This window comes from Enhydra lutris, unplaced genomic scaffold (assembly GCF_002288905.1).
Source record: "Enhydra lutris kenyoni isolate GAN:26980312 unplaced genomic scaffold, ASM228890v2 scaffoldscaffold19, whole genome shotgun sequence".
Classification (NCBI taxonomy): Eukaryota; Metazoa; Chordata; class Mammalia; order Carnivora; family Mustelidae; genus Enhydra; species Enhydra lutris.
Genome location: NW_019154103.1, coordinates 37,071,872 through 37,096,943, shown reverse-complemented (window position 1 = coordinate 37,096,943; position 25,072 = coordinate 37,071,872). Strand labels below are relative to the sequence as shown.

The 25,072-nt window shown below is 44.9% G+C and overlaps 1 protein-coding gene across 1 annotated transcript in view; it reads right to left on the bottom strand.

The window, feature by feature from the left end:
* LOC111148326 (zinc finger protein 608) overlaps positions 1-25,072 on the bottom strand; it is a 107,542-nt gene that overhangs the window by 36,558 nt on the left and 45,912 nt on the right. The window contains exon 2 of the mRNA XM_022504830.1: positions 20,766-21,021. Coding sequence (XP_022360538.1) covers positions 20,766-21,021 — 256 coding nt within the window. The remainder of the gene's footprint in view (positions 1-20,765; positions 21,022-25,072) is intronic.

The following is a 25,072-nucleotide window of genomic DNA, read 5'->3' as shown; positions in this document are numbered from 1 at the left end:
AAATGAACCAGAGCTCAGGGCTGAGGGGAAACACTGAGCCAAGAGAAGTACCCTGTAGGACTCCATTTATATGATGTTCAAACTATGCAAAACAAACAAGGTGCTGACGTAGGAACTCAGAGGGACACAGTAACACACAGAAACGAGAAGCCCCACAAAACGCAAGTTAGTGGTTTCACAGAGAAAGTTAACAGCAGAGTGGGATAAAGGCAGGGGCACACCAGGGGTTTTCCAAGGTCCTGAAATGGACATGTTCCATTTCTTCATGAAGGTGGTAGGAAATATGCATTTGCTTTCACACTGTCCTTTCTACCATACACTCATCTGAAACAGCATTTTGCATATGGGGTGTGTGTGTGTGTGTGTGTGTGTGTGTGTGTGTGTGTGTGTTTTCATCTTACATATATTTAACAAAACAAGTTTTTGGAGTGGCCTCTGAGGAGGAACTCTGACCTTCTTCACCCAAATGCTGCTCTGGCTTCTTTCACATTTGTATACAAATGCCGTTTTCGAAACAGAAGCTGAACACACTTTCTTCCGTGTGGTTCAGTATGTTGGGGACCACAGCCTGGACAAAAGAGAAGCACCTGAAAAAAATGCAAGGCAGAGCGCAGGTGAAATCTGTTTTCGCTAAAGAGTGGGTGCTCTGCTCTTGCCCCAACATGCAGTCTATGGGACACCGATTTGACGCACACCACACAGGGTCCATGGGACACCCACAGCAACATCTGCTTACAAGGGAGCATTCTACAGGAAACCAAGGATTCCTTTCCTCAGACCCATAGGCAAGAACTTCCAAAAAGAGGGGGGAGGTAGAGGGGAAACTAGTACAGATCCGTGAAAATCAAAATTCATGGAAGAGTGGCAGGCAGCCAACCCAACTAGCCCAGGTCTGCTCCCCCATCTGCTTGGCCTGTTAACTGTCGGAAAATACAAGCAAATCACTTCTTCTGCAACTAATTCTCAACGGGGCTCCCAAAAACCAGACTCCATGATGCAACTTTAATAAGACAGAACAGCTTCTTATGATCACTAAAGCAAAGCCTTCCAGCAGTTGCAGAACCAAAAGCTAACTCACATACCTCTTGAATGGACATGGAGCATGAACCCCATCCTTCTCCACCCCCCCCACCCGCACTATGGAAGGCCCCAGGGCCAGGAAACGCTCGGATACCAGGAATCAGCTCTGTCCTCATTCCCCTCTACAGATGAGCCCAAAGGCGTTCTCATCCTGCTAGATTTTATTAGCCCCAATATATGGTAATTAATTTACTGCAGGCTCTTTATTCATAAATGGATCAAATAAAGCCTTACATGGCTTTTGGCAGCCACCCCTTACTAAACTGCGGTGACTAGAAGTTTGTTCAAATGCTGCACAGAAGTCAGCCCCTTCAGCTTGTAAAGTTCAATTAGAGAGTTCTTAGCCTATTGTGTGCCTTAAAGCTTCAAAGAAGGCATTCTTCATGCATTCGCCATTGCCAAAAAGGAGAAAAGCTGGCAAAGAGGCAATTCCTAGAGTGTTGATTCAGGCATTACCAAGAAATTTTAAAACTCCAGCACTCAGTACCCAAAGGCCTCCACTTTGGGACAAAAATCTCAGTGAACTGTAAAAGACGAAAATTAATCTGATTAACCGTGGAAATCTACATAATAATGCAAGTTCTGACCCAGAGCACACAAACAACCACCTACTAGAGTTTCTTTTTCTATATTCCCCCTACAAGTGGCCATTGGCAAGTTCCCATTAATGTGGCCTCAACAGACTGGGGGCGTAACCAGAGGCCGGAAAGGACTTCCATCCTGCCACATTGGGCTGCCATCTTGGTTCCCATGGTCCTGTCTCGAACTGGTGGGCAGACCCAGGGCTAGGGCCTGCTACAGGTGTGAATCCGACATTTTGGGAGGCTCCGAGTTAGGTGCCAAGTGCATTTTCTGTGTATGCAGTCTGCCTCGGGGAGGGCTTTGCCAGGAGTGCAGACGAGAACTTTCGCTCTGATGCTCCCCTCCCGGCATGGTTGAGTGACTGGACTCCAAGTCACCTTCCCACAGGAGGTTCTGCGGTTGCCCTCAGCTATGAGAAGGGGTTGGTGTGTTTTCCCAAGAGCACGCCATTAAGTCAGAAAAAGTCCCCGGCCACCAATCTCCACGCCTGTCCACTTAAGAAGAATCTTGGTGCTCCCGGGTTCCTCCTTCTCCTTCTCCAGGAGAAGCTCCTCCAGCTTCTCCCACTGCGGGGCAGGAGACTCGGAGGAAAGAGCAGGAAAACAATTCCACGGTGAGTGACCTCCAGGGAGGCCGAGGCTCTAAATCTCCTCGAAGCTGACAACAAATTAGCAGCTTTGCCTGCATCAAACCGGCCATCTGAGAGAGGCTTCTTTTCACTCCGGCGCTACAAACTGCTCCTCACAGATAACACTTCTAAGGATATAAAAACGTTTCCTTCGGCTCACTGCCTGTCACCTATTGACTCGTCTGGTAGAACGGCACGAGACCCACACCCGCTCCCTCTAAGCGCCAACATGGGCTCGAGCCACACGGGGAGAGGGAACGAAGGAGCGCGGCTGGCTTCCAAAGTCATGCCTGACCTGACCACCTTCCTCCTCACCAAGCATTCATTTACTAGTTCACTCAGATGACCCTTAGGGGCTGGTGGCTGCCCAGGTGCTGGGTACCAGGGACACGTGCGTGAAAAGGACAGACAAATAAGAATGCCTTCCATGATAGCAATGTGATATTTGCAATCATCTTTCATAGCCGTTCCACTCAACAAAGAAGGACTCTATATTACGCAACAGTGTGGACGCTTAACCGCCTGGGTGACTCAGTCGGTTAAGCGTCTGCCTTCGGCTCAGGTCATGATCCCAGGGTCCTGGGACTCAACCCCACCTCAGGCTCCCTGCTCAGCGAGGAGTCTGCTTCTCCCTCTCCCACTGACCCTGCCCCTGCTAGTGCTCTCTCTCTCTCTCTCTCAATAAAAAAAATAAAATCTGGGTGGCTCAGTGGGTTAAAGCCTCTGCCTTCGCTCAGGTCATGATCCCAGAGTTCTGGGATCGAGCCCCGCATGGGGCTCTCTGCTCAGTGGGGAGCCTGCTTCCTCCTCTCTGTCTGCCTCTCTGCCTACTTGTGATCTGTCAAATAAATAAATAAATAAAATCTTTACCCAAAAAAAAAAATAAATAAATAAAATCTTTATAAAAAATAAAAATAAAGTAGGGGCCCTAAATGAATAAAGCCCCTTGTAGGCTGAGGAGAGAAACTTGAGAATACAAGTAATGGAAGGTGCTTCAGGTAAGTGAGCAGAGTGTTTCCAGATACAGCCTGTCCCTGGGGCCTGGGTCCACCACAGAAGTCCACCAAGGAGGGGACCTTGGTTTTTATGAGGTGTCTTCAGTGAACCCGTCCTTTGTAGAAGGAACAGTTTAGGAGACCTCTCTCGACTCAGTGTCTTAGAGGTGGAGGTGTTAAAGTTTTGGTCAACAAACAAGGGAATGAGACGTTTGCTAAACCATCTCAAGGAATTGTGACAGAGCAGTCTGGTAAACAAGTTGTGTTGCTAAATACAGATAAAAAGAACAGAAATCAAGCCCAAAGTCATGATCTGGCCAGGACGGATGAGGGCAGCAGGCAGGGATGGGATTGGGAGACTCTATTTCAAAAAGCTACTACATTGTTTTGTTTAGATCACCAAAACCAGTTAAAAAATGCAGTTTGTTGTTTCATTTATATGCCTCTGTTTTAAGTTCCCAAACATATAATCTATCTGGAAACGGAGCCTAACTAAAGCCACACTGGGGGCTAGGGGCGTGGGCAAGTAATAAAATGAAGGACTTGATCTCTCTTTAGAACTTAAGAGATCATGGGGTGCCTGGGTGGCTCAGTTGGTTGGGCGGCTGCCTTCGACTCAGGTCACGATCCCGGAGTCCCGGGATCCAGTCCCGCATGGGGCTCCCATCTCCACGGGGAGTCTGCTTCTTCCTCTGACCTTCTCACCTCTCATGCTCTCTCTGTCTCTCTCTCTCAAATAAATAAAATCCTTAAAAAAAAATTAAAAAAAAAAAAAAAGAAGAAGTTAAGCGATCACTATGATGGCACATTCCAAGTTGACTAAAACTATCGCAATTTCAGGTCATGAAATAAATGGCGGCTACCAAGAAAACTCAACAAAGGAACTTAAGGCTCTTTCAGAGTTTGCTCATCCGTATAATGCGGATAATACTATAGTTACTAAACAAACAAACCAACAGAAACAGTAAAGTTCAGTTTTTACACAATGCCGAGTAAAATCTTCACCCTCTTTCCCAAAATTGATACCTAAAAAGTCAGTGACCAGGAAATCAGAGAAGGCTTTTCTGGAGAAACTGATCAAAGCAAGAGAAAAGGCATACGGAAACCCCCAGCTGGGAGATCCCCTAGACAGACAATCCACTCAGATCTTCCTATACCATCAAAATGCCCTCCCACACATGTGGGACTTCAAACCAACTTCTGAGCCCATTATCCCCAAGCAGACAGTCAAGGATCATGAGGTGCTTGAGGAAAATCTCCAACAGGAAAGACTGAGGACAAAGGAGGACAAAAACACAAAGGAACTTGGAAATGAGGCTGGCCGATGGAAGGAAGGAAGGAAGGAGAGGAGGAGGAAGGAAAGAAGGGAAGGAAAGAGAAGGAAGAAGGAAGGTTGATCCTCCCGTAACTGAGACATTGCATTCATGAAACTAGAACAGGAAGCTTTTAATCCCCGTAACAACAAAAATGAAAAATGTATGAGAGCAGATGCTTTTTTCCAATGAAAATATTTAAAGATAAAGAATGAGAGAACTCCCCAAATTAGAAAATATGTTAAAAATTGTATGTCAGGGCACCTGGGTGGCTCAGCTGGTTAAGCGACAGCCTTCGGCTCAGGTCTTGGTTCTGGAGTCCCGGGATTGAGTCCCACATCAGGCTTCCAGCTCCATGGGGAGTCTGCTTCTCCCTCTGACCTTCTCCCCTCTCGTGTCCTCTCTCACTCTCTCTCTCTCAAATAAATAAATAAAATATTAAAAAAAAAACAAAAAACAAAAACAACACTGTATGTCAGAGACTGAAAAAGGAGAGAAAAGATCAGAGAAGTAAGGGGTGCCTGGGTGCCTCAGTCAGTTAAGTCTGTTTCTTGATTTCAGCTCCAGTTGTGATTTCAGAGTTGTAGGATCTCAGGCTCCACGCTCACTGGGGAGTCTGCTTGAGATTCTCTCTTTCTCTCTCTGCCCCTCCCCCCACTCTAATAAATAAAATCTTTAAAAAAAAAAAAAGGAAGTAGAACTGATACAAGAGGTTCAACATCTAACTAAAAGCAGCTCCAGAGAGAACATGGAAATGGAAATTGCATCCCCACTCAAGAAAGACATCTACAAAATTTCTAAAACGATACAGCCTGAGTTTCCGAGAGGACCAAGAGAGATTAAAAAAGATTCATGCCAAAGGATGTTACTGAGATGTATCAGAATGCTGGGGACAAAGAAGAGATGAAGGCTTGGCGGGGAGGGGGACACCCAACACACTCAAGGTCTCAAATAGGGATGGCATTGAACTTCTCAAGGACAACACTGGGGAGAGCTCAGAGCAGTGGAGCAAAGCCTTCAAGTATGACAGAAAATTACTGTCACCCATTCCTCACCTAGCCCCTTCATGTGTCCAGTATGAGGGGTGAAGAAAAACCTGCGCAAACATCCAAGATTTCAAAACGTTTACTCCCCGTGAACTCTTTCTTAGAAAGCTACTCGAAGATGGGCTTCACCAAAACGAAAGACATAAACAAGGGCGATGCATACGTCGATGTAGGAAACAGGATATCCAACCTAAGAATGGAATCTTCAGGATGGTGTACAGAGAGCTCAGTTTTTCTAACTCTTTCACGAGCCTCTGCCTAACCCCTAAAATACCGGATTGGAGCAGATGGGAAGATTCTGAGACTAGTACAAAAGATAAAATGTATAGAATGATGGGTGTGTTTCAACAAAATGAGAAGCAATTTATAATTCTGGCATGATGGTTCATGGTGAATTAGTGAGGGGTGCATAGAACACTAAGCAAATAAAAAAGAAGGCAACTAATAACTCCAGGGAGAAAGTCAGGTGAGAAAAGAAAAGCGATCATAGTACATGGCTGTGCTGCGAACTATATATATATATATATATATATATATATATTCGCAATAATGTAAACACTGAATACTGACCTGAGGAAAAACTACTTGTGGTAGGCAGCCTCCAAGAGGGTCCCAAATAATTCCTGCTTCTCGGTATTGACACACTTACATGACATCCTCCCCTCCTTGAGCCCAGGCTGAACTTACGGAGTTCTAACGAACAGAATAGGTGGCAAAAACAATGGTTTTTTTCTCTAATAGGAAGTTATACAAACATCTGGGTTCAGAGTCCCTTGGACCTTGCTGGGGAGGTAATGTACTATGTTATGAGAAGCCCAGTGGAGAAGTTCCTCTGATTCCTCAACCACAAACTGCGAGATAATCAGTGTTTGCCACTCTGAGGTACTCTGTTTTAGAGTCATTTGCTACACAGCAATGGGTAACTCGAAACTATATTGGGAGGTTGGACGGCAGTCAAATACAGTTCTGTTGGGGGAGGGGAGTATGCACTGAATCATCACCTTCCACCTTTAAAAAGCCTAAAACTTACAAAATTACATCACGGAATAGCTACAGAAATATATGTTTCAAAATACAAAGAAAATACCAGCTACGAAAGTTTGAAGTACTTAGTGGCCTCTGGCAAGCAGGACTGGGTGAAGGGAAAGATGGGGTTTTTCTGCAGTTATAGCCCTAGAAGAACTCTGGCTTTTAGACCATAAAAGACACGTGTAACTGAATAAAAGAGAAAAATTATACCACACTCAATGTTCACGCTCATGCAACCAATACACTTTCTATTTTGCACCCATCTTTTGGACACTATAAGGATTCTTTTTTTTTTTTTTTTTTTTTTTTTTTAATTTTTAAAGATTTTATTTTTACGTAATATCTCCAACCCAATGTGGGGCTCAAACTTAAAAACCCAAGATCAGGAGTCTCACACTCCACCAACAGAGCCAGTCAAGCATCCTGGGACATAAGGTATAGATACAGTAACACAGAAGGAGGTGAAGCTCGTGCAGGCATTTTAGGGCAGGGGTTTGAAATGGTACGTTTTAGGAATCTTTTCAGATAATGTCTTCCATGTGCTCATTCTTCCATGGAATGTACCAGAGCGTAAAATAAATGTCAGCCTACTCAGACCAGACTCTCCTTCACCTACACAACAGCTAATAATAGTTCAATATATATGATTTCAGTAAATAAAGTGTTCCAGAAATAGATCCACTTTGGGACACTCATGGGATGGCTACCTGCTGTTCAGCAGGACTTGGCACGAAGCCAGAGGGTGACTTAAGCATAATGCCATCAAGGCTGACTGTTGGCTTGGAATTTTCCTCAGAAAATTCTGTATGTCTGAAATGATTCTGGCAAGAACATTCTATGGGATTCACACCCCCCTTGTGCCCCAAAACTCAGGTACCATTAAGGAATTAGGTATTCTAAACCCTCCCATTTTACAGATGAGGAAAGCGAGGCCCAGAGTCCTTTCCTGGTGGGCAAGGGACAATATCTGCAAAAGCTGAGGGCAGCTGCAGGAACACTCTCACAGAACCTCATCGGTCATCATACATACATGTAGTTTTATGACACATGGGGTTGGTGGGAAGCAGGAGCGATCAACATTAGGCGACAGGCCACCTTTCTCCCTTTTCCTTTCAACTGGCCTCCCTCTTCCCTGGAGACCAATACGCTCTCGTAACCACAAAGTTAGAGCAATCACATCATTTTGTCTTAATTTGGTTTTTGTTCTGGTTTAGCCACTGGTCTTCTCTCAGTTTCGCTAGCAGCAGTTACAACTGCAGTACTGAGGACTCTGGACGGATCTGCAAGTCCGTCTAGAGGGTTTTTTTGGGGGGGTGGAGGGTTGTGTGTGTGTGTGTGTGTGTGTGTTTTTAATCTGCTAAATGGATAGATTTAGACCACTGCAGCCAAAAAGATAAAGAATTTTTAATCCAAAAATTATAGGTGCTCCTTGCTGTATGCACTCATGCCCTTCCGGAAGATCTGAATCAACACAGGATTTTGTATGAAATAGTGAATGCTCCTGTCGCTGGCTTCTCATGGGAGATGACCAAGGTGTGTAGCTTTTCGTGTGCTTTCTTAAGTCAAGTGCTGTCACTCAAGAGGCTTTTCACTAATCAAGTAACCATCATGTGCCCAGAAAGCTTCAGCTGCCTCCAAGCAATTTTAATGTTCTGGGTTCTAATCAAGCGTATAATGCTTCCTTACTTACCAACTGGCCTAGCACTTCTACTACTCTCGCTGTCACTTCTCAGTGATTATCAGGATGAAATAAACAGGGCAATGACCCCAAACACTGAGCCACGCAAGCCGACGCTGCGAGAATCTGCAGCTACAACACTAATTTAGACTCCCTGACAAACCCCTAACACTCCCTTGTAAACACGGGATGACTTTTCCTACTTTCCAAAACAGAAAACAATTTACCCTGAGCAAAAGCCTGGATCCACAGATCAGGAGTGGTCGGGTGGGAGTCAGGCAGGATGGGGGGAATGCAGGGGAGCTTATCAGTGAGTCAGAACCCAGAGTCGAAGCGATGTGGGTTAGCTGCCAGGCCTGAATTATTCTCCAGAAGAGGAACCCAGTGGGGTCCAGCCCGCCTTCTTCTGAAACCTTGACGTAAGCCTTCATGGCTTACTAGATCCTTCTCAAGACATCACTGAAGCTACTGGAACTCTGTGGTCCTTGATTCTCCTTCAGTCGAGTCATAAATTCCCCACACTTTATTTTCCTCCCTTTGACAAAATGAAGATACGGACGCTAGCCACGGCCTCCGATGCTTAACAGTCACACTCAACAAGTCAAGCTTGGTTGAAATTCCACACTTGGAAATGAGCTACTGCAAGAAACTGCAGTCTCTGGAGGACTGGTAGGACAGATGATATTTATTTCAAGAAGATGTTTAATTCAAAAGTCAGATATAAAGGGAGATGTTGTAGAGGCCACGTGCTTTGGATTCTCTAGTAAGTGACAGAGGACTTTGTGGTCAGCACTCTCCTTCTCAATCACTCAAGATGAATGTTCAGTCAATACAACAGTAAGTACTGGGGCGCCTGGGTGGTTCAGTGGGTTAAGCCTCTGCCTTTCGCTCAGGTCATGATCCCAGGGTCCTGGGATTGAGTCCCGCATTGGGCTCTCTGCTCAGCAGGGAGCCTGCTTCCTCCCTCTCTCTCTGCCTGCCTCTCTGCCTACTTGTGATCTCTGTCTGTCAAATAAATAAATAAAATTAAAAACAAAAACAAAAAAACAAAACAAAACAAAAAAAACCAACAGTAAGTACCTCACTGCATTCTGCTTCTTTGAAAGTTGACCCTCCTGGGGTCATCTATTGCATTATCAACTTAGACCTTACCCTCTTTTCTTTTTAGAACTCCCCAGGAATGTGAGACAGCCTTCTGGTCACCCTACTGAGTAGAGATTTTACAGAGGAGACAAGCACTTCCTTATGGAAGACGGTCATCATTCCAGGCTACGGCCTTCCTGACTTGTCTACAGTTGGGTATTAAGACTCACTGGACTCAAACCCCCTCACAGGGCCGGACGACTGCAGCCAGCTCGGTTTCAGGCTCAGAGCACAAAGCCAACGCCTCCAACTCAATTTACGGTTCTTCCGTGCTTCCAGTACATTTGGGTAAAAAATCATGTTAGAGGTGTCCACTCGAGGTGCTGGTCAGAAGCAGCTCACCGCTGGGACTGGCTTGGCTTCTCGTATTCTGAAAAGCTACAAGGTATTCTCCAGAAGCCAAGGAACGTGGTGGAAAACAGTCTTGGTTGGTTCTCTCTCAACAAATCGGCCTTTGCTGCTCCTCAAGTGAAGTAAGACACGTTCAATGTTCTCAGTCGGCTCTTTCAACGTGACTTACTTCGAAAGTTGTCTGTCAACATGAGTATCAAGAAGACAGCGACGTGACAACACAGACAGTGTGCAGATGTCCAAGTGAGTCCGGGAAGAGCTGGCGGGAGCCCAACGGCCCACAGAGCCAGAGGAACATGTGGCATTGCCTCTGACGGATGGGAAGGGCTTGGCCATTTCTTCTCTTGTGATGAAATATGCAGTCAAAAACAGCATTTTGGGTACTTTTGTAAAAATATTTGGTGACTATTAAATTGAAAAAACATCTCACTCTATAAGCCAATTAAGTTCCCACATCGCAGTCAAAACCTCAAACTGACAAGCAAATGTTTATTTGCCTTTTAGCATATTTTTAAAATAATTGGTTATACACACACACACACACACACACACACAAACACAAACACACACAGAGAGACTTAAAAACTAGGAAAGGCTGGTCATGGGAGGTACACACCAGAAATCCAGAAAGGACACACAACCATTTTATTCAGGCCACCTGTGCCTCGATTTCTCCGCGAGAGTCACAGCGATCATGATGGGAGTCTTGAACATTAAGCAAAGATGCTAATCAGATGGCATTGGCAGAGCCATGAAGAGCTCCCCAGGCAAAAGTGCTCCGCTGTTCAGACACACCCAATGTGTCATGTGTTGTGTAAAGAAAGCAGCCGCACTTCCAACCGCACTCATGCCCTTCCAAGGAATGAAAATGTCCAAGGAATGAAAATGTCCAAGGAATGAAAATACTACGCGACATACCCAAGTCAAGGCTTCCTGTGAAATGGAGGCCATGTAGGGTGTGGTATGCTTATAACCATCCCATTTCCTATTCGGACACAAGCAATTATCAAATGGGCAGCAATGGGCTTGCCTAACTCCCATCGCTTTGAATCCCGCCCTTCTCGGGTCTTGGCTGGATACTCTGCCACTTGCCCATGAGCCTAATTCCTGCAACCTTCTTTGCTGGGAATGCTTTTTGCAACCTCTGATAGGACTTCCCCATAGCATAGATTCCTTTCCTTTCGCCAGAAGACTATTAGCCAGTCTTATTTGAGGACAGAAGGGCTGGGGAAGGGTACATGTGAGAACACTTTAGTAGATACTATTTTTAAGATGACCTGGAAAATTCCTGCTGCTGTAGCTACACAGGGCAGCAGTTGAGGGAAGAGGCTAGGGAAAAAGGGAAATGAATGTTGGAAGGAGGGGCGGGAGGGATGGTGGACAAGTCAGGGCTAAGTTGTGCTGGCTTGAGTAAGTCGAGTGACAAATGATGTATTATCAACAAATCACAAGGTGCAAAGGTTTTCTGTAACGATCCCTCCTTACTCTATCCTTATTCTGAAGGAGCAGAACACCAAAGAAGATGTTTGCAAAGACAGAAACAGGAGTGGCTGAGATGGCTTCCAGTTCAGAATGGACGTTTGACAGACCAATTTTTGCCCCCGGGTGTTTGAATGCCTCCGAGGAGATCTTTTTAAAATTCTTTCCCTTGAGGGGGGCGGGGGGAGGGGCGCGGAAAATGTAAAACATCCAGACACAAGCAGAAGTGGTATGTGAACCCCTGTTTCACCCAGAGCAATGCCCTCCCGGGACAGGGCGCTGGCCGCACGCTGTCTGGGGCCCCTCTGCGGCACACCTGCTGTTCCTGGCTGGTCCACTGTGATTTTTACACAAGGATAAGATGGTCGCATTCCCTCTCCGTCTAGGGTAGGACCGTGGATGTGGGCATTGGAGGCTGTGCATTTGACTTATAACTCCATCCTCTGGTCACGAAAATGTCAGTGAGGCCAAAGTTGTCGGGAAGGTTGAGAGAGAAGAGTGTTTTTCAACCAGGGCCATGGGAACTGGTACAGTTTACCAGGACTGCCTTTTGGGAAAGCAGTGAAGCCATCAAACATTGAAAATGTTTGTGTCCTTTGACTGGGTAATTGTTTCTTGAAACCTGGTTCTAGAATAGTAACTGCAAATTCATAAAACAGTACAAATACTTCCAGCACAAAGACAGACTCTGTAGTGCGGTATTATTGAAGAAGCTGAAGGCAGTGTAAATATCCAGCCTTAGAGGAATTTGAATCAAATTTTGTGTCCATTTCATAAAACGCTTTGTATCAACAGAAAATGCATCTTAGAAAATGTTTTAACATCAGAAATGTTTATGGGGGCGCCTGGGTGGCTCAGTCAGTTAAGCGTCTGCCTTCGGCTCAGGTCATGATCCCAGGGTCCTGGCATCAAGCCCTACATTGGGCTCCCTGCTCAGTGAGGAACCTGCTTCTCCCTCTCCCACTCCCCTGCTTGTGTTCCCTCTCTCACTGTCAAATAAATAAATAAAATCTAAAAAATAATGTTTATGTTTTAATGTTATACTTAAAAGAGAAAGCAGTATTTATCTACCAAATGATCCCAACTTGTTTAAAAAAAAAAAAGTGTACTTAAAAAGCAAAAAAAGGGGCACCTGGGTGGGTCAGCTGGTTGAGCGACTGCCTTCAGCTCAGGTCATGATCCCGGAGTCCCAGGATCAAGTCCCACATCAGGCTCTAGCTCCACGGGGAATCTGCTTCCCCCTCTGACCTTCTCCTCTCTCATGCTCTCTCTCTCTCTGTCTCTCTCTCTGTCTCTCTCTCTCAAATAAATAAATAAATAAATAATAAAAAAGCAAAAAAGGGGAAGGGAGTAAACCAACAAATTATAGCAGATGCCCAAATAGTGAGACTATAGATCCTTTTTTTTTTCTTCTACCTTTTGGGTGTTTTCCACCCTGTGGATATCCTCAAATGGCCTTCTATGATCAGAAAATTAAAACCATACTGAGGATATGAATGGCAGAAGGGAAAAAAGCAAACCAAATTATTTTGTTTCCCTCTTTTTTGGAGACTGGACTAGGAAGAGCAAGGTTGGGAGGTGAATTTTAATACACTATAATCAGATTTTATAATGGCTCCCCCTGTACACACACACACAAAAAAATCAGTGAAAAAGTAGATTTCTGGAGCAATATTGTCCAGATTGTCTGGGCCAAACTTAATTCAAAAGTAACATATTCTTGACTAGAAAGCTATACTACACACACTGAAACAGGTATCAAGACCATATCACTTTGTTCCACAAATTTATTCAACATTCAACAAATATGTATGGCATACTGACTCTGTGCCAGGCGCTGGGGATCCAACAGTGAACAAAACAGATGGGATCTGTGGACTAAAGAAGCTTCCAGCTTAGTGGGGCAGAAAGGGATGGTTTGTATACATCAACCCAGCTGAAACTGATTCAGTTACTCCTGCCAAAATCAGATGCGAGCACTATAAAGAATTTCCTATCATTCTGTGCTTAAAAATAAAATAAAATAAAAACTCCGATTACTATGTCATATTGGACTGCCTCTTTCCAAAGCACGCTTTGGGAGATACATGGGAACTTGCTAGAGTGGAACTCCCAGGACAAGGTGGGACGCGCAAGGGTTCTGCACGTCCAAGGAGGTGTGCTGTCTTGCACAGGTAAATCCCTTTCTAAGTCTCTCCATCGTAAAAGTATGGACAAAACCGGTTTACTCTGGACTGTGTTCTAAGGATTAAAGGAAATCATTACCTGGCAAGCATGTCCAGCACAATGCCCAGTACAAACACTCAACAAATCAACCCTTTCTCTCATCCATAAAACACACATAAAAACAAGGAAGAATCAAAGATGAGGATGCATTTAGTCAATGAAATGGGGATTGTGGTAAGAACGCAGTAGTGACTACTAAGGGGGACAGGGATTCCTTTGGATCATAAAAATGTTCTCAAATTAATTGTGGTGACAGTTGGAGGACTCTTCATACATTAAAAAATACCCACTGAAATATACACTTTAAATGGGTAGACTGGGGACGCCTGGGTGGTTCAGTGGGTTAAGCCTCTGCCTTTGGCTCAGATCATGATCTCGGGGTTCTGGGATCATGCCCCACATTGGGCTCTCTGCTCAGCGGGGAGCCTGCTTCTCTGCCTACTTGTGATCTCTCTCTCTCTCTCTCTCTCTCTCTCTCTGTCAAATAAATAAATAAATAAATGGGTGGGCTGTATGCTGTGTGAATTACATCTCAAGAAAGCTGCTATAAAAATTCTATTTAACAAGTCAAAGAAATACTTTTAATCAATATGCCCAGGTAGGCCAAAAGCTATTTTTTGCAACAATGAGAATATCTCCATTTCATAATTAGAAAATATATCTTCATTTCAAGGTCACTGTAATATTAAGACACTTTCAACATTTTCTTACCAACTTCTATATAGGGAAAAGATAAGCAAGGGAGGACAGTATTACCCACACACATCTTGTAAGACAACTTCTTAGATCTTTTACTATACTCAAGTCTGAAGAAAAGTTTAGTTTGACATGCCTCACATTCTGTATTCACAGAGAAGTTCAGCTACAGTATTGACCAACCAAAAGGGTTATTAACAAGAAAAGGCCTTCCACAGGGAGTTTAAAGCTGACTGCTTCGTTCCCTAACACCCAAGGTCACCACCAAAATATACACACAAATGACACAAAAGAAAAATGTTTGGTCTAAAAACATGAAGCTGAACCCTACCTAAGAGCAGCTTATTTATTTCACACTGACAAGCAGTGATGTGACTATGGTATCGCTTTCCAGCAAAACACACCACCACTTATCATATGTAAATGGTGGCCCCATCAGGAAAGCCTACAACTGGTAGGTGCAGGTGGAAAGCAAACCCAGCGAAACGGCCCAGACAAGCCCGCCCTTGGCCCCTTCCTTAGACTTCCCCTTCATTCACAGATCTTTATGGACAACACACTATGAACACCTGGCCTCCGTTTTTAATTTGTGATTTTTCTGTGAAACTGGTAACGTGAGTTTCTGTAATCTTAAAAAACCAAATACTTTGATATGTTTTATAATTATGTATAACATATATCTTTAAACCAAGTTTATTTTACTTAAAAAAAAGAAAGAAAGAAAGAAAAACCTTTACCATTGTACCCAGAATAATCCAAGGTAACCAAGATGGCATGCGGTCCAGCAAATATACAAATATGGTTTTCTACTTGGGTTGACTTCTGCATGTAAAAATAGGTGGTTCTTGTACGCTTTGGAAGGCCCATCCTTCGAGCTGCTCTGCCACCAGTGGTGATGAATCTCAACTCTTCACGGCCAACCACCACTGTAAGAATGCCCGGGAGGGGGAGGGTCAAGTTTATGGCCAAGACACCAAATGGCATTAACTAGCAGTTCTTCCGGCTTTCTGAATCTCTGTGAGTTCATGGTGAAGATCAAGGCCCGATGCTCTTTCTTACCAGCACACTGATTTACTGACTGTGTGCACCTGCCCACCCCCATACCAGGGGCTGATTTACCTCCACTTAGCCCATTACTGATAGGAGGGAGCATGCTCCTTAGCAGTCTTCAAGTCCCGTCCCCCCACCACCACCACTGCTGAGTTACAATCATCACTGGCATGGTGGGTAATGAAATGCAGAAGCGAAAGTGGACATCTTACTCACCTTGTGAGTCAAAGCTGAATTTATAAAATCACTGGGAAATACCTCAGTAAGTAAGAACATTTCACTTAGTTTAAAAAAAAAAAAAGTATGGCACCTGTTTCACGCTCAGACACCAAAAACACAAAGTGAGCCTGGATTTCATATGTAATCTCTTCTCAAATCAAAACTCAAAATGAAAGTTCTATCTCCAGTAATAAGTTCGGCAAGTCAGCACTGCAGCATAGGAGTAACGACAATGTATGTCAGCCCTGTCGTCAGTTTATAGAGGATCGTTTGCCTCGTAATGAATGAACCTGAAACCCCCAACACTGCGCACTGAAACACTGTCCTCTCTATGACTCTGGAGACATAGGAGAAGCAGAAGCACTGACGAGCATCTCTGGTGGTTTAAAGAGAGTCATTTACTTCCCCCGATTAATTACCTTTAAAACATTAATTCCCAAGATCACTGTTCTTGGAAAACACATAGAACCTCAGATGAAGAACCTCATACAAAGAACCATTTTGCCTCTTACACCAGGTGGCATGTCTTCTCTAAAACACCACATTTACTTTCAGAAGCTGCCATTTGCATTTTCACCGTCCCCTCTCAAAGCTAATAGGAAGGCTGCAAGTATTAACTTTAATACTCTGGGTTTCTGAACTATTTCAAAAATAATTCAGCAAAGAGAAGCCTGGGTGGCTAGGTCAGTTAAGTGGCTGCCTTCAGCTCAAGTCATGATCCTGGGGTCCTGGGATCAAGCCCCGCATCGGGCTCCATTTTCAGCAGGAAGCCTGCTTCTCCCTCGCCCTCTGCCCCTGCTCATGTGCGCGTGCTCTCTCTCTTTCTCTGCCAAATAAATAAATAAAACCTTTCTTAAAAAAATAATAATAATTCAGCAGACACCACGGGGAAAGGAAATGAAGCTACCACTTCTGGCTCACTGAAGGGACAGACAGTAAGGTCCACCCCACCATATTAATAAGTCAGAAGAGTGGTACCAATTAGTTGTTCATTAAGTCCCAGACACCCTGTCAAGTCCAAGCTCAGGATCAAGCGCTAGACCCTCTTTCTTTCTGGGATGGTGCTTCAACAACGCTCACCTGCCACACTATAGCTTTTAGGCAAACACTATCCAGGGAGGTAAATAGGGCAGGGGTGTCTGTCCATTTTATACCCAAGAAAATGAGGTAACAACACACGGACTTCCTTAAAGGGAAAAGGTCAAGCAGTTTGCAGGGGTTAGGACATCCCCTCTTTCCCCTGAGACCGTGTTTCTCAATCTTGTTTGTACATCAGAATCCCCTGGGGAGCTTTGGAAAAAAACACCAACGTCAGCTCACCCAACCAGCCCAAACTGCCATCCCTGACCAAGAAAATGCCCGGAAGTGCTGCCTGGACATGTTTTTAAAAATCTCTGGGTGACTCAAAGGCACCGAGCTGAGAACCCCAGTGTTGTAACCTTACACGTTTGAAAGGCCAAAGTAAATTAGAGCTGTAACAACAAAGTGTGTTCTCAGATAGAGCCAAAAAAAAAAAAAAAAAAAAAAAAAAAAAAAAAAGAGGGCGTGAGCCCAGTTAGAAATATGCTTTAGTAAAAATCCAAAGGAAAACACGTTCATAAGAGCTAAAAAGCCAAGTTCAGCATGTATGTATTTACACGCTCTGCTGTACACACCATGTTTTTTCCAGTTTGGTCTCCCCTACCCTCACCCTCCCCAAAAGAGCCAATTTCCAAACAAATAACTATACGAAGGCATGTGCATCCCAAACGTCAGGAATGAAATGCCCAGGAAATTCTCTCCCAACATCTGAGAGCAATTCTGCACGAGACGTCACTGCTCCCATGCACTCACCTTCATGAAGAGAGATCAGAGCCGAGTAACTAAACATCCAAATGCAGTTAATAGTTTTTCTCTCCTCTGGAGCACGCTCTGAAACCCACTAATTATTTCCAGAGGGAACTTCTCTTACCACACATCACTCCTGAGGACAGTCTGGTCCTCAGGCAACCAGGACTCCACATCCTGGCAGCAACACTAAAGGCAAAGCCTGTGACTCAAAGAACCCTCCTCAAATGAGGAATTCCAAGCACAAGAAACAATTAGTATTTAGTGGGGATTTCGTATTGTCATCTTGCTGGTGCACATTATCCTTCAAAACAGATCATGAGAACACTCCATATTTCCCCCAAACACGGCAGACAGGAGCTCCTGAAATTTCTAGGATCTCAATACACACACACACACACACACACACACACACACAGGATCTCAATACACACACACACACACACACACAACCACCACCACCACCACCACCCCCATGAACGCACCTAACAAATTAGGTTTGTGAAAACCACTCCCGGTATAAAATCACCTCAAAATGAAAACACCAGGGAAGAGATTTTTTTTTTCAACTCCATCTCCAGGAAGTTAATCACAAGCAACCGGCACTTTCCGAAGTGCCTGACTTAAAGCTTGTCGTTAGTGCGACCCCACAGAAGTAAACGATTGTGGCTTCCCGTCCCCTCCTCTTCTTCCCAAACCCATCCCTTTTGGCTCTGCCAAGTAACTGGCTCCAAATGTGTTTGTTCTGTTTCTCTCTTTGTTTTTCCCCAAAGAGAAAAATTAATGGTCAAGTGGATTTAATTTTTAAATTGGTACAAGAGCTTCTTTAAACACACTGTACGGGGGGGCCGAGGGGGGTTGCAAATGGAACACTCTTAAGAAGGGTTGCACATTAAACACACATTTTACGACCCGCGCCTTTACAAAGTCGGGTTCTCAAGTTCTGTGGAGGTCGGGAGTTGAGTTTATTCAGCAAGAATAACTGTGTTAAGGAGCTCTGGCTCCTTCTTGTCACCACAGTCGACATCCACATATCCCAAATCCTGGAAAATGTGAGGCAGTAACAAGAAGGCTGGAGCTGCAGAAGGCTCCAGTCATGGGTCTGCAGAGCCCGGAAAGCTGTCTGTGAGCCACAAGAGGGGGTAGGGGCACACCCACAGGATGGGGGGACCGCAGCACATGGACTCGGGAGGCGGACCGCTCAGAGAACACTGTGCAACTCGTGAGACTGTATGTGCATCGCAACCAAACAGAAGGAAGAAAAGAACATCACAGTAATCCTGACAATACCATCGAGCTCTTTAACGGTTTGCCCAGAATTCCTACAGTTTCTGAATACAACATTTGTTTCCCCTAAGTAAACCCGTCTTTTATTAGAAGCTCAGGTTCAAGTCAAAACCAAGCCAACTTCCAAGCGAAGTGAAAAATAACCCAAGACTTACAGGCATTCCAGAAAGTTTGTAGCTAATTTTACAGCATCTGCCACCCAGTAAGGTCATGCTGCAGGAACACGGTCCTGTCCCACAGAGGAGTAAGTAAAGTCAAGACGAGCAATAAACCGACAGTCACTAAGTTGCAGCTGGGACAGAAGTGCAAGGCGCCACTTCACCCAAACAAGCACGTGGATTCATGTGCCAGAAAATCTTTCTTTCAAGTCGATGGAAGATCAACCTTAGCCTTTCCAAATCTTTTTCTGTTCCTGAATCATCAGTACCCAAGCTAATGAACTACGACCTTATTAATGTCTTGATACTGTCTCTATCTATACTTTTATCCCCCGAGATACCAGCCGGGACACCCTCAGCCCCCGCTTCCGCTCTTAGCAAAGTCTGAGAATGCCAAGTGTGTACAACCCAAGGAGAGGCAGGAGGACAGAAGCTGGTTGCCCACATGGGACCTACCTCGTGCCCTGGAGGGCGTCTCAATGGACAAGCAAGAGATGAAAATGTGAATTCTAGTTCCTCTTCCCCCAACTCCCCCCAATCTGGCTGCAGAGCTCTATTAAAAGTACAAAGAGGAGGATGCACCCCCTCACCCCCCAACCCCAAACACCAGACATTTCTAAAGCCGAAAGCAAACGTGAACTATCACTTCTGGTTGCGCACACAAGAGAGCTCTTCCCATCTGCTGCTTTCATTCATTTTCTCAGGTTCCTTCATCTGTAAAGACTTTTCCTTACCGATGCTATCTATGAAATTCTGTAACCAGACACAAAATAGATCCTTTAACAGCATATTTAACACAAGACACAGAATTCTAAGATTCTCCTAAGGTTTCTTGCTTTTCTACCTTGAGACAGTGTGTACTGTTTTCCATCTTCTGACAATTATGCTGGGACAACCTGTCATCTGATTTTCATTCTTTTATATATTTTACTTCCTTTCCTATGAGTTGCAACCCTCAATTTTTCCCCTTGATGCAGAGGGACCTAAACAGTGATTCTGAGTCTCATTACCCTCCTCCCTGTCCTTACTCCTCTCCCAACTGGTCATGATACAGACACCTGTCCTCTCCCTTATCCTTGACCAACCTAGCTTAGAGGGAAGAATGGGTTGTTCACTCTCCTTTGTTTGCCTGGGGCTTGTTTCTTCCTCATTTTTTTCTATTCCTTTCATTCCCCAGTGGAGCAATGCAGTGCTGTCCTTGGTATTTCGTTTTTAATTACTTAAGGGCCTCTAAGGTCAATGACATCTAAAACACACCAGACCAGGTGATCATGTGCTATGAGACGTGTCCAGCCAGGGTTCCATCCATGGTAGGTATGGTAGAGGCCACACTTACATATTTCTAAGAGCAGTGACAGGTTAATCCTAATCCCCTTGTCTCGTGACTACTGGATTCCCCTTGCCAGTTGGCCTGGGGAGCTAAGGGGCAGGGAAGGTGCCATGTCTCCAGTCACAGAAGAGAAATGACTGGTTCAGCTGGGGCTTAAGCCTCTGAGCTCGGGCTTTGTGAGCTCAGAGCACCAACCAGCCACAGCCACATCACAGGCATGGCTCTTGCTAAACCAAGAACCCGAGCTCAATTCAGCAGGTCAATTTAACCCTCAATACCCCACGTCAAGATAAACGAAATAATCATGTCCAGACAGACAGACTGGTTGGCACCAAAGAAGAAAGTGAACTTGAGATCCGTCTGTCTCCCTAATTTCCACAATCCCTCTTAGGGCAAAGGGGAACCCTCATCCTTCTTCCCAGTCTCCCTGTGCTAGTGCCTAAAGTGCAGATCCCTTCCACGGACATCTCATTCACCTTGAACGTAAGAGCCTCCGTGCTTATTCCGACAGCCATCCAGACAGCATGAAAACCCCTCTTCCCACCTCTCTGCATACCACCAGACCACGTCCCCTCACAGGTGGGCATAAACACTGAACGTCATGGGGAAGAGGGCACAGGGAAATAGAGAAAAGTAAAGTGTATTTACCTTCTTCTGTTTCATGCCACACGATCCCTTCCAAATTCACACTGGTCCCAGGTTCACAGGGCCCCAGACACTCGGGCTCTGTCACTACTCCAACTTCACACGTATTGACACCCACGGAACGAGTCCGAACCAAAAGCTGCTCGACCGGTGCTGCAATATTGGGTGAAGATGGGGGAAAGTAGGAGGGCAGAATCTGAGGCGTGAGGCTGCTGGAAATCGGTGGTGGCGGTGCTGGCACTGTAAACAGGGGGTCAACCTGAAAGACAGACAGGCTTACTGCAGTGGTGCTGTATTCTCGGAGCTGTTTGCAATGCAATCTGTTTACATCACTTCTAGAATACATCACCGTTCCAAATTCCATTTGCAATTATAATACGCTTTGAGGGTTTGCATGGTGCCAAAAAACACAGTCAAAGGGAAATGAGCATCTGATTTCTTTTTTTTCCCACATGCCAAACAAGGTCAGCATTGGGGCTCTCGCTTCCAGAACGAGAGGCAGGACTTCAATGTCCTGACGTCACCGATGGACAACCGGTAGGCCTTGGTCAAGGTGCGAGAGATACGCTCTGCAAAATTCAGGCTCCTTCCCTCCTGTAATGAAATCGTACTTCCAAAACTGCAGTGTTTTCCAAAGGAGGAACTCCAATAAACACCACAGATGCATCATTTGGACAGTTAAGCACAGGAGATGGACTGAAATTGTTTTCAAAGTACTTTATAAACCATAATGAATTAAATCACTACGAAAATACATTAACTTACTCTGCTGAATATACAAAATACATAAACTTGATTATACACACTCAAACACATAAACTGGATATTATTAGCATGTATTAAGCATCAACTCCTAATTAAGTTTTCTACTGCAAAGTTTAACAAAATTCATACAAATGGGGAAATAAATGTGTGTGCCCAACATCAAAAGAACTGGAGTTTCTCCAAAGCACCCATCCATCAGTGGCTCGGCTTGGAGAGATCCCTGATGAATCTGACCGAGACCTGGGATCCCTCCCTCTAAATCCCAGGATAACAGACATGACAGCCAATGTAAGAGCTTACATTGTAAGAGCAACGGTATCTCCTTTGCACCCCCATCTTAGAGAGCAGGCAAGGAGATCGTCCCCACAAAACGTCCAGGACCCCGGCAGTAACAAAACCAAAGGCTGTGCACATATCAAATAGGTCAATCACCAGCCACCCCATTCATTCGTCAGACCCATTTTAACCACTGTTAGGACTGTTAGAGAATTAGTTGGGGCCCTGCTCAAACAGGTGGTCAAAGGCAGACGAGCCCAAGGCAAAGCCCATCTGCACCCTGACTCCACATTCCTCATGCCCTCATGTGACACACAGACACCGCCCACCTATAAGGGATGACTCCTTGCATACACTATCAGTCGAGCTAATGAGTCATACATGTAAAAAAGGGCACACAGAAGGTTTTCCGGCAAAACGCCATCTTAGTCTGTGGTTCCTGTGTTCCCAATTAACCTTTGTAAGAAATCAACACTTGGCTACAAATGTACTAGAACATAGCCTTTGTTGTTTAAATACACACACACACACACACACACACAGACACCGCACATGCATTTCAAGATAAATTATATGAGGAAGTGTGCTCCTAGTTCAACAGCTGAAGCAGTCATCTGTGTGGGCTCCTTGTTCATATGACTGTAGGAACTATTTCTACAGTTTGCCTCTCACTGAAATGATAAACTGACGTTCACTTGCCTGACTGATCCAAGACACGAGAGAACAGCCCTCCACCCATCTGCATGGGGAAGAAACTTAATTTCCTGCTCTCAGAGCTGCCATAAAACTTTAGCTCCACGCTTTGTATTGTTCTGCGTTCTTGATCACAGAACCCAAGAAAGAAAAGCATGTAGCGGCCCTGAGACCCCAGGTCTGGTGATTTACGCTTTCACGGAAATGCAGCTTAATGCGGATCAGAGTTCCTACGGATAGTTTCTATTTTAAAACTGAGCTGACAGATGAAGAGATGGGTACTGAGGGAGGAAATTCAAGTGAGGGGTTTAAAAAAAAAAAATCCAATGCTACATTGTAGTCTTTTCAGCTAAAATATTGTGTGAGATAAGAACCACTTTCCAGGGATGCCTGGGTGGCTCAGTGGGTTAAGCGGCTGCCTTAGGCTCAGGTCATGATCCTAGGGTCCTGGGATGGAGTCCTGCATCAGGCTCCTTGCTCAGTGGGGAGCCTGCTTCCCTCTCTGCATCTGCCTGCCATTCTGCCTGCTTGTGCATGCTCTCTCTCTCTCTCTCTCTCTCTCTGACAAATAAATAAATAAAATCTTTAAAAAAAAAAAAAAAAAAGAACCACTTTCCAGAATTCAAAGGGGGGGCGAGGCGCGGCTGAGGGAAATGATAAACTGGCTCCTTTATAGGTTTTTTTCTTTCACATTTGCCAACAACTTCTTAATTTGTATAGTTAGCTGTAAACTGACAATGATTGGTTGCTACATATATAAACTGAAAAGACAAAACGGAACAATATTCTTGAAATACCCTTTACATCCCTTGATCCGACAGCCTACATTAATTCCAAGAGAACGAACATGGCGTCAATTAGATATACAAGAAAAGGGGATGAAATAAAAGGAAGTAAGGCATACAAGAGGGCATTAATTCCCCAATATGGGACACTGGGATACAACGAGGCAAAGCCTATAACACCAAGTTATAAGGACAGGGTGTTGGACACTAGGATTTTGGCCCCTAACTCTGACACTAATTAGCTTGTCACTTTGGGGAGGCACTTAAGCTCTGCTGAACACCGTTTTCCTCAACTGGAAAATGTAATCTCCAGCCTTCTACTGATGGCAACTCCTATCACAACAGGATTTCTGGACTAAATCTCTATTTCGATATAAACTCCAACTACAAATATTCCTTCAACACACAGACACACACACACACACACACACACACACACACACCCTCTACTATTTGGGATATTTAAGAGAAGTCAAACATCAAATTTCTAAAGAATCTAGAAGGCTTGAGGGGAGAGGCCACGGTATGCTGGGCCTCTCAGCAAGTGAACTGTGTTTATTTCCATCCACACAATCCAAAATGCAATGGTAAGAGCCTGGCTGACAGCATTTACAGAGGGGACCTTGGAGCCCTGTCCCCACATGTTTCAAAATGAGAAACTAAGGTTTATGGGGTTTGACCAGAAAATATGAACTCATCATAAGCAGTTCCCCCATGCGATAATAGACTAAAGACTCTTAAACTCCATAGGAAGACTCAACAGTGAAGACCTTCAACTCCTTGACTCACAGAGTCAACTTCTCGGTTTTTCCACAACACTGGCTTCCTCAAGAGAGCTCACAGCTGCCATTCCTATAGGTAGGTACCAGAGCCTTACTACCAGTGAGAGAAGAAAGGGGAACTCTTCTCCCTTGGGATTGCAGAATGTGGAGTGAAGAACAAAGACCACCCTTCCCGTCTATTAGAAGCTCCACTTCCCCAGAAGTCACCAACCACAGAGGAGGATGGGGAATTACTGCAGCCCCAGGCGTGTTTTCTATCTGGTAGGTATGCTGCTTCCTAAAACATGACAGATTTTTGCCAACAAAAAAAATGAGGTAAGAGACTAAAGGTCTACTATCTCTTAAAATAATAATTAGATAATATGCTAGGCTGGGCCCACACGTCTGGTGGCATCAACCTACAAGGCCAAGCTTCCCTTCGGCCTGGTGGTGACCTGCCCAGCTTCAGGAAGCTGACTCTGCATTTCCAGCTTTCCCCCAAGACAATCACAGAACGTTCTATACCTCAAAGACCACCCAGACCAACCTCCGCCTGTTAGAGAGAAACATGGCCCATATTTGCATGAACGCAAGAAGCTATCTCCGGGGGCAGCCCAAGTGAGTAAAAAGCAGCAGCATCCTAGAAGCAGAAACGGGACAGCAGGAGTTCAAATACACACACTGGGAGACAAAAGAGGTAGAAGGGAGCAAATTCATTGTCACTAGCTCTTTCTGCCAGCGAATGTCCCCCTACAGGTTTCAGTTCTCTTACCGGGTCTAACACAAAGCCACACGCACCATATGCAAAGCAGGGACCTGGAGGGATTTTCAGTAGTGTTTTTACCTCATACGAAAGATCAACTCCACTGCACCCTGAGTTCCAGGTCACTGATCCATAGACAGAACTGTACCTTCTTCAACCAATGAGGCTCGCGGGGACAGAGGGCAGCAACAGTCCCTAGGAGGACTGCCTCCAAGCGGCACACACTTGTACCTGGCCATGGTGGATCTCGAGTTCTAATCCTGACCT